Source organism: Rousettus aegyptiacus, unplaced genomic scaffold (genome assembly GCF_014176215.1).
Source record: "Rousettus aegyptiacus isolate mRouAeg1 unplaced genomic scaffold, mRouAeg1.p scaffold_m13_p_17, whole genome shotgun sequence".
Classification (NCBI taxonomy): Eukaryota; Metazoa; Chordata; class Mammalia; order Chiroptera; family Pteropodidae; genus Rousettus; species Rousettus aegyptiacus.
The window spans coordinates 15,958,535-15,968,896 of NW_023416292.1; the positions used below are offsets into that span (position 1 = coordinate 15,958,535).

General features: G+C 38.3%; 1 protein-coding gene across 5 annotated transcripts in view; it reads right to left on the bottom strand.

Moving 5' to 3' along the window:
• Positions 1-10,362, bottom strand: part of RALGPS2 (Ral GEF with PH domain and SH3 binding motif 2) — a 173,022-nt gene that overhangs the window by 24,168 nt on the left and 138,492 nt on the right. For all 5 annotated transcript variants that reach the window (XM_016141197.2, XM_016141196.2, XM_016141200.2 and 2 more), the window contains exons 9-11: positions 4,804-4,941; positions 3,877-3,967; positions 1,394-1,461 (exon numbers count right to left, since the gene is read on the bottom strand). In XM_016141197.2, the coding sequence (XP_015996683.2) occupies positions 1,394-1,461; positions 3,877-3,967; positions 4,804-4,941 (297 nt within the window). The remainder of the gene's footprint in view (positions 1-1,393; positions 1,462-3,876; positions 3,968-4,803; positions 4,942-10,362) is intronic.

The following is a 10,362-nucleotide window of genomic DNA, read 5'->3' on the forward strand; positions in this document are numbered from 1 at the left end:
AGTGGCAGTAAGGAGGGGCTCGGGGTCTCGCTCGGCGGACGGAGCCGGGACTGCACACTCAGGGGCCCGGGTGTCGCTCAGGTGTCCACGCGGTTTCGCTCTCGCTTTCAGCCTCCTCTCACAGAGATTGTGGGGGGCGAGTCGAGCGTTCAAGCCAGAACTTAAATCTGGACTGACATTTGTTCCGGCTTATGGGAACAACAAAAAATAAAACTCAAAAGTACGCAGATGTGCAAAATACCACTTCATTTATTTGTACATTATTTTTAAATTTCTCAATTACAGTTGACCTTCAATATTATGTTAGTTTCAGGTGTACAGCGTAGTGATTAGACATTTGTATAATCTAAAAGTGATTCCCCGTAAGTCTAATACCCATCCGACACACCCCTGATTATAAAATCACTGACCACACTGCCTGCGCCGCGCTTCACACGGCCTTCCTATCTGTAACTGCAGATCTGTGCTTCCCGATCCCTTCACCTTCTTCAGCCCGCCCCGCGCCTCCTCTCCTCCCTGGCGGCCGTCAGCTTGTTCTCTGTATCTGTGAATTTTTTTCCGTTTTGTTTGTTAGATTCCACATGTTAAGTGAAATCATGTGGTATTTGTCTTTCTCTGTCTGACTTAGCAAAACATCATTTTGAAGAAAAGCAAACTGAAGAGACGTTTAGACTGAAACGCTTTCCTTTGCTTGGAGTACTCTTCGCCCTAGATACTGTCATGGCTTGTTCCCTTGCTTCCTCCATACATTATTATTTGGGTCTCCAGATAATTTTTAGAATATATAGTAATATGAAATTTAGTACCAAGGTCTGTATTTGAAATTTGAAAAAAGGTACTTCTCCAAAATTTCTTAAATAATAATTCTCTTCAGTTTTATATTTTTGATTATGTGTTGTAAATACACGATAACCCCATCATGATGCAACAGGTAAGTTAAGGGACTGTTTTTTAATATTTTCAGTGCCTGACTCAGTATTAAAGTACAATTAAAAAAAAAATTAACTCACTAAAATTGACCTTTATAATTATTCAAAGGGGTAGAATTCCTCACGGAGACCACAGAAATTTCTGTGATCAACCTTCATTGCCTAGGACAGTATGTTCTTAATTTAGAAAAATAAATATCTATAAACACTCATCTGTTATTTGTCTGGTCTATTGATTTTTCTTGATTAACTGGAATATTTGTTTGTACATTACCGACAAACTACAAGTAACAACATTTTAATTAAAACCCCCAAAAAACCAAACAAACAAAAATGATATATTTTAGTACTAAAAATAAATTTTTGAGTGCAGTATCAAATGTGCTAAGTACTTACTTGGAGTACATACTTTCTTACTAGGTTAGCAGAGCCATCGTTTGGCAATGAGAAAACTATGCACTAACCTGCTAAGTCTTCCCTGGAGGCAGCAGATCGAGGTGTGCTGGTCCCCGGTTCTATCTTTAATGAGAGCCTGAGTTTTAGAAAGAAACAAAACACATAACATGATTAACAGTTGTCAAAATAATATTAAAATCATGTATTTTCTCCAAGAAACAAAAAAACATTTTTATAAAATAATCTCATCTAAGTATTTTTCTTGAAGAGCAATCTTCAGTAGTTAAGTCTATCTCTTTCATACAAAGCTGATCTCATGAAAATAAAGGAAAATATAGGATCTTATAGAAAATATTAGGAAGGGGAAAAACATTATAAAATTATGTTGAAAAACAGAAAAATCTCCCTAAACTACCCAACACTGACGAACAATTCAACACTTTTAAAGATATCTGATAATGACTAAAAGGTGATTTAACCTGAAGTTACACTGATACCTGACACTTTAATTCAGGAACTTTTATATGTATTATTAAATATATTAGGCCAATTCTCTCTAGAATCTTTACTGGATGGGCTAATGGCTTCTGTAGCACTGAAAAAAATTTAAAATATCTTATTTAAAACTAACCATCCAAAAAACCAACCAACTCAACTTATCAAAAGAAAGATCTATACAAATAAAAAGGTTGTTTGTAAAATTCCTGGTACATCCCTGTCCTAAGTCAAAGTTTATTAGTTGGTACTTAAGCTTCATTTAGGATCATATATTTATAGTTTTGAGTTCCACAGCAGAAAGAGATTATGATTTCTATCAGTGGAAACCATTTCAGGAAATAGGAGACTAAAGCAGTTGCAGAGAATACTTTGGTATTGTCCACAAAACCTATTATTAACTAAGCATTTGTCTGAAAATTAATAAAAGCATTTTATGTTTTATCATTCTGCCAACTGGAATTTTTTATGAAATTGCATAATACTAGCGACATTCATAATGATAAATCTATTATAGATTCTTATTATTCCTTTGGTAACCTAAGAGGGAATTATATACAATTATTTGACAGTATAAAAATGCATGTATGATTAACCAGAACACTCCGCTCTTTTTCTTTTTACAAAGCAGTTTAATTATTTGGGCTACAGACTATACCGAATTTATTCATTTGCGAGTTACTGAACACCTGTTTCGTGTTGGGCACTGTGCCCTCGGCACTGGAATAGAACAGAGAATCAGACAGACATGGTGTCCCTACCCTTCTGAAGCACACGGTCTGGTAGGTGGAAGAAAAAGAAAACCAAAATAACTACAGTTTCCAAATAAAGAACCAAAGTAGAAGAAACAGAAAGGAAGCTATGGGCGAATCACACTAAACTCAAAAGGATGACAGCCTAGGGCAGTAACTGATTTGTGAAGCAACTCCAGCCTTTAAAAGCTGCTCCAATGACCACGTACATTTTCAAATGAATTACCTGTTAAGAACTTCGTGTAAAACAAAAATTGAAATAGAAATATAAAGTGGTAACATGGTATGGGGGAGGAGATGGTAATAAAGGTGTTTTCAAACATTAAGAAAACTTTAGATACATTAAAGTATACATGAAGAGCTTCTTAATATACTCATTATTTGGAAAAAAAAAAAGTTATTCTAGGTGTTTTCCAGAATTTCTAGCCTTTCACTGGTATTGTGTTCTGCAGAATTCTTTAAAAAATTGTTGAAACTTATGGAACAAGGAAGTTGATAATCCCTATCACATAAAATAAAAAAATTTTATATAAGCATCCATATTGAAAAGTAACTCGGTCGTTCATTTTGATAAATTTTTAAAGTATGACCTTTTATTGGAAAAAAATATCTGTGGAAGACAAAGTTAAATTTGAACCACTGACATAATAGAGGTAAACAACGATGACAATTTTTTTTTAATTAATACATGAAGCTAAAAGAAAAATAAGTGAAATAAGCTCTTTATCTTCCGACCTTTGGGAAAAAACCTCGCAGTCATGATGGGTGGCACCCCACCGATAAAGAGTTATCAAGTCAACATTCCCTCTCACCGTGGGCACGGCAGTGGATGGCAATGAGAAGGAACCGAACATCCGAACATCCGTTATTTTAAAAATCTTTAATAAAGGCAAGAAGGTTCAATAATTCTTTCAAACCACAAAAACAATTCAAAACGAGTTCAAAGATGGGCCCAAAATTACCATTAAAAAGGGAGTGATTTTTCTATTTAAAGTGGGTTTCATTTTTCAGTCTATTAAAAGATAAATTTCCATAAAGGTTCAAAGCTTGAATACAGAGAGAAAGGAAGAAATTTAAACTAAATCTCTCAAACACAGCTCTCGACAACTTGAGAAGGATGAAAAACTTCTAAATAAAAGAAGAGATGAGCATTTGTATATCGACCAAATGATTAAAAAAAGACACATGTCAATGTCCAACTAGATTAGGCATTTGCGTGATATGATGTAGGACTTAGGTGTTTGAATACTTGGGGATGAGAGGGCGGAGGACAGGACAGTTATACAAACCGCTTTTGAACCTACTTGTAATTATCGTCTTCCACAAACTTTTGTAGTTCTTCTATATACTGAACAGAGTTCAGATATTTTTGGACGTGAGGCAACATGGGAATATCTAGGCAAAATGTGATAAGTAATTAATTACCTGATAAAGTATATCCAGAATTTTAAAAGTTAAGCTGAGAAAAATATATTTAAAGGTAAATGAAGGCCCCACAGCACCAAAATTTAAATTAACCCTGGAAGGACATTACTGGGGTAAATATTTAACGTAAAACTGAAGGTAATTTAGAAAATTACAGTTGCATGCTGCTTGTATAGTTTAAAAAACAAAACAGCTCCACTTAGAAAGTCCCACATATTTGAGAAATTTCATTGGGAAAAAAGCAGACTTCATTGTGATTTATATTCGAATCTCATCTAAAAGCAAGATGTAAGGCAGTTTTTTTTTTTTTTTTAAAGGAAGCCTGGCTCCCATTTGTTATTGTAGGTTTTTCCCTCTTCTGCTTAGAAATTTCAAATAAGATTAATTTAACATTACAATTTGATGTTATGTTTAAAAATATTGAGAAAAGAATAAAATGAGAGATTATTTGATTTTAACATTCAGTAAAATTCCCTATTCCACCCCTCTGCCCCACACATATACTTTTAGGATGTTTCTGAGGTTTTCCTAAAAGTATAGATACACATGCGTTAACTTTAAGACAAATTTAAACAAATCAGATAATGTAAACTATTTTTTAATATCATAAAATTACATATCAGTAGCCTATCTCAATTCACTATCAAACTGAAAGCAGCCAAACATTCGAATAAAACAATCACTTCCTTTGTGTTGGGATGACGCTCCCTCCTGGGTGACCAGTGGCCATCGACAGGTGTACATGAACCAGCAGAGGCACAAGGTGGTAAGGGCTTAGCATTATCCCCCCCCCCCCACACACGTACCATATTCACAGGACTGCTGTAAATCGGAAATTATTCGAAGGATGTTATTCATCAAATTTGATCTTTGCTCATTTTCTAGAATGCTGCCAGTAGACGGGTACGCCGAATCGATGTATGTTAAATCTGACAGATAGATACCTGAAACGAAATTCGGTAAGCGTTTTCCTACTTGGAGCTTGGAAGAGTATGACAAAGACAAGGCGGAAAAGCTAGTGTACAGCTGTATTTCCACACACTTCGCATTCAGAACATACTGTTCCTTACACACTGCAGCCCGGATTCCCGTGGAGCTGGGGTCAGACGTAAATAACATGTCTTCCTGTAAATATCCTCTTATGGTACCGTTTTAGAGTATGGATTGAAGCTGGAGATACAAACTCTAGCACCTACAGGACCTGATGGAAAGAAACCGAGCTCTTGACTTACCTCTGTCTAGTTGAGCGTAATGGAGACGAATTATTTTCATCTCTGAACCTCAGTTTTGATGTCTATACAACTAGCGCCCTATTTTCCAAGCTGTGGGACAGCCTGAAGAAGCCACGCTGGCCAGCCTGCTAGTACCTGGCATGGGATGGTTATTTAATGTTATTTCTATACCTACTGGCCTTGAGTTGATAACTATCACTTGAGTCTTAACTTAAGACATCCGAAAATTGTCTCACTGATAGAAATGTCTTGTTTTACAGATTAACAGTTGGATTTTTGAAATAGTTCATGTGACTACAGATTAAAGTTCACTCTTTCCCCCTCCTCCCATTTCTCTGTACCACCAAAAATAACATGTCCCCCAAAATCATTTGGTTGCACCAGTTCTGGATACGAAAAGCCACTTATTTTAAAATACCTCATGCACTGTGTATAAGACCACTATAGTTGGAGAAAAAAAAATTACTGTTTCCTACTTTCACCTCCATGTTCATGAACTCTCAAGGTGAACACAGCAATGAAGGTGACACACCTGTTGTCTTCCAAACAAGCTCTGTTTCTCTCCCGCCGTTTCTTCTACCTTCACTGTTTCCCAGACTCATCTCTGCCCGTCTAAACTCTCCTATACCCAGGCCAGTGCCAGGAGCGCTTTCGCTTTCTCACTGAATCCAAGGAAGGAATTGAGAACCGTCTAGTCCGACCCACTCTTTTCACAGATGAAGAATCTGAGGCCCGCAGGTATCGAAGGCGGTATTTAATGCCGTGTGAACCATCAGTGACAGAGCTAGATCTCAGAGTACATACTTATACTCCAAGTATTTTTTTTTTAATATTGTTATAAACTCAATCTGTATCTCTACCATTCGCTTGGTAATTTTTTATGACTTTATCATTTCCTTATGTAAACTTCCTGGTATTTATATCTTATCTGTTCAAGACTATAAACTCATTTAAGGCTGTTGCTCTATCTTGTACTCTCAGGAAATGAAAGTCCTGAGCAGTGTTTTGATAACAGGTGCTTAATATAATGTAAAAGGTCGGCATGACAATCCTTTTACTCATCCTAGTATCATTCCTTTCCCATTCAGCAAATCTTCAGTGTTCTTTAAGCCACCTATTATAAACAATGTCCTTTTCTTAAAAGACTCTCAACTTTGTTTTTGACTTCAAATGATTCTACCGCTCCTTTCCTCTTCCTCCAATCTCAGAAGAATCCCTTTTTTCTAAATCAAAACTGTGATCTTGAATGTAATCACTATTACCTTCCATAAACATCCACTGCTGCTTCTGCTATGACCCGCCCTCCAATGGTTCTTTTCCCAGAGCCAATGCCCACAGCTAAATATCATCTACATAAGAAAACAAAAATGTGCAACAACATGGATGGACCTCGAGATGATCATCCTGAGCAAAATAAGCCAGACGGAAAAAGTCGAAAACCGCGACCTCACTTACATGTGGGCTGCAAACCGAAAAACAACAAACGAACAGGACAGAGACTGACAGACACGGACAACAGACCAGTGGTTACCAGAGGGTTGAGGGGGTGGGGGGAGGGGTCAAATACATGGTGACAGAAAGAAATCTAACTATGGGAGGGAAACACACGAGGCAATATATACATGCCTTACTGTTAAAGTGTACACCTGAAACACTGGATTTCGTTAACCAAAGTCACTAAAAAAAAAATCAAAAAAAATAAGAAAGAAAGAAAACAAAAATCGAATCAAGCCTTCCATCAAATCTGATCCATTTCTTGAGCTAGGACTCTCGCTTCTCTCCCTTCGACAAATACCTTGAAGGAGAAACAGACTAGTACACTCGTCTAATCCTTCATTCTATTATTTTTTTAAATTATCAGAACAATTTTACTGGTTTACGGATTTACTATAAATGAAACACCTTTATGAAAACTTCACAGCACTTAAGCCCATTTAAAGTCTATTTCACATGCCCTTAAGTTCTTCAAATGTTACTGCCAGTGAAAGGAAGCACCTGATAACAAAACCTTTCTTCCCTTAGAACCTGCTTCTCTTCCTTATGAGTGCACAGAACGCTGTGTCCACCCTCGTGGGAATACTTTCTCCCCATCTCCTCAGAGTCTGCGTGGGTATGAGAAGAAAATGTTGGTCAATTTTGCTTCTTACAAAGTCTCAACGGTTGAAGGACTGTAAACAAACTCTTCTTCTATCACCTTACGAATACCTTGCAATTGCCAGCTGGCTTCTATTTAGAAGTTGTGATTTGTGATTTATAATAAATACATTTTCGGTCTTTGTCCACAGTTCCTGCCCACAGCTCCCCAGTTTGCTGAGCAATCAGAGCAATGGAAGCATCTTCTGTTAAATTTGGTCTCTTGTAAATCACTCCAGAGATACAGGAGCAAAATAAATGTCTTGTTAGTCATTACGAGTACCTTTCGACCATCTTCATTCTATTTTTAATGTAATATCTGGCACACATAAAAGTTTGCATGCATCAGGAAAAGCTGTGATAGACTGGGAAGTACGCAAAAAATGGTTACTAGGTGTCTTGTCTCCAGTGCATCCTTTTGGCCCTTTTGAGCTATTTTACAACTCTGTAAGTTGTTGAGAACTGGCAATAACACAAATTCTTGTCCATAAAAATGCCAATAAATTCTGTCCATCCAGTGAGATATAACTGACAATCGCCCTGTGGATGCTGACTGATTTTGCAACTATCTGTAAAGTCACGTTGGCACTCACGACAGCCTGCCGGCACGTGTGGACTCTCCTTTGAAACGGAGTATGACCTTCCTGATTCCCTTATAAATGTAACGATCTAAATAAAACCTTTGACCTGTATTCATTTTGTATGTGTGTGGGAATCGTGGCTTCATACTTTGATACATTTAAAGTGACCAAACAACACAATCTATGAATGTTTAATGACGATGATCTTCAGCGCCCTCGCCGACTCTGCCACACCCCCGAGGGCTCCTTCCCTGCGCCGCCCACCTCCGGGCCCCAGGGAACCGCTGCTCTGGATGTGAAGATCGCGCCCTTGTTTTATTCAAGACGTGTCTGTATCCCTACACAATAGATGATTTACTTTTCCTTAGTTCTGACCTTTAAAAAAGTTTTTTTTTCATGTGATTAAACGACATTGGTAAAGTCAGAATAGGTACACAATAAGTGATTTGTAAACACCTGTTAAATTTTTAAAAGTACGGGTTTCTGTGAGTGCTTTGTCTCATTCGCTATTTTGTTTCTAAGACTTATCAGGTTTTCTTTTCCTCCTTCGTACTACGTTCTTATATTTTATTTTTTTTCCATTATAGTTGACATATATTAATTTCAGATGTACCGCACAGTGATTAGACATTCATATAACTTGTGAAGTGTCAGGCTGTTAACTGCAGCTCTAATTCCTCAGATTGAGAATAATCTAATATGTAACCACATCGCAATGTACCCTTTGTATTTGTTAGCCTTATGAGTCAGACGTCCTCCCCCTCCCCCGACCCGCTGCCCCAACATTGCTATAGATGCTTTTGAACATGACTTCTGGTACACACGTACGAGGGTTCCTCTAGCGGATACTCATACGGCACATACGTGGTATACCAATGCTCGACTTAACGAGACAACGACACGCTGCTTTCTACAGCGTATCAGTTCACACTCCTGCTGTCACCGTGTAACTCTCCACTGACCCATGCTTGGTCTTACGAGTCTCTATTTCTGCCAATCCTGTGATTATAAAATGATAGATAATTGTTTTAATTTTCATTTCCTTGATTAACAATGAGGTTAAGCATTTATATTTCTATAAAATGTCTTTTGTCCATTTTTCTGTTTTTTAAAAAACTATTGATTTCTAAGTTCTTAATATATTGTAGAAACTACATATTAACTCCTCTTGGCAGTTAAATTTTATTCAGTCACTCTTCAACCCACTGTCTTATCTGAAATCTCTCTCACTGCTGAAACTTATTCCAACGAAGGCATACATGACCCCTCCTCATCATTACCTTCCGCCGTCTCCTAGTCTCCTCCTCCGCCTTTGTCTCTCTTCGCTGGTCTTTCCGGGCCTGGCCCTTCCTAGCCTCCCACGCCCTCCCCGTCTTGTGTTTCTCCAGTTCCCTGGGAGCTGGCATTCCCCGAGGTCCTGTCGTTGCTCTTCCCACCCTACGTGTACTCTTCCTGGGTTATCTTACTTCCATGGCTTCGGCTATCACTGAATTGCTGGTAACTTTCCAGATCTTTCTATAGAACCGAACTCCTGACTTTCATTTTCAATTGACCATTCCAAACTAACCGTTATTTGTCCCTAAACATCTGCCATTCCAATCTCCATCGTGGTTATGATATTACTAATCGCTGAAGTTGGAAAACTCCAAATCGCTCAAGTAAAAAAGCTCAGGAGGAATTTACTAGCTCATATTTTCCCCAGATTAAGCTATTAGTGAGTAAGACACGATCGCTGACTGGTCAAGTAACGTATTACATAATGTAAATCCGAGACTAGAAGCTGGCAGTCCATCTGTCCCAATGTTTTTAAAATCAGGAAATATCACAGGAAATACCTAAATGACACTTTTCCTAAAAAATGGGGAGATCTGGCAACGATGAAGTGCAGCTGGAAAGGGTGCATATCCTACTATGCTAACCATAAAGACGTCTGTCTGTCACAACCCTGTTTTCCTGTTATCTTACTTCTGGTTTACTTCACTTATTACCGGTTTCATTCTTGCTGTGAGCGTTTGTCTTCAGAGCCCCTCAGCTTGCAACCCTTGCTATGCCTCCGTAGGTCACAGGAATGTAAAGAAACGATCGATCTTGTAAAAGGGGCAGAAACTAAGCTGACTTTAAATAAGGCTGTGGATCAACAAAATTCAACTGAATACGGTACAGCCTATCAGAAAAAGAAAAATAGCACAAGCTAAAGCAACGAGGAGGGGAAAGCACATGATATGTACAGGAAGTAGAAGGCCAAGGGTTCCGTCTAGCAGCAGCAATCTGCAACTATGTGCTCCAGTGGGGGGGGGAGAGAGGGAAAGAGAGAGGGAGGGAGGGGATGAGGGAGAGAGGGAGGGAGGGAGGGAGGGAGAGAGGGAGGGAGGGAGAGGATGAGGGAGAGAGGGAGGGAGAGAGAGAGGGAGGGAGGGAG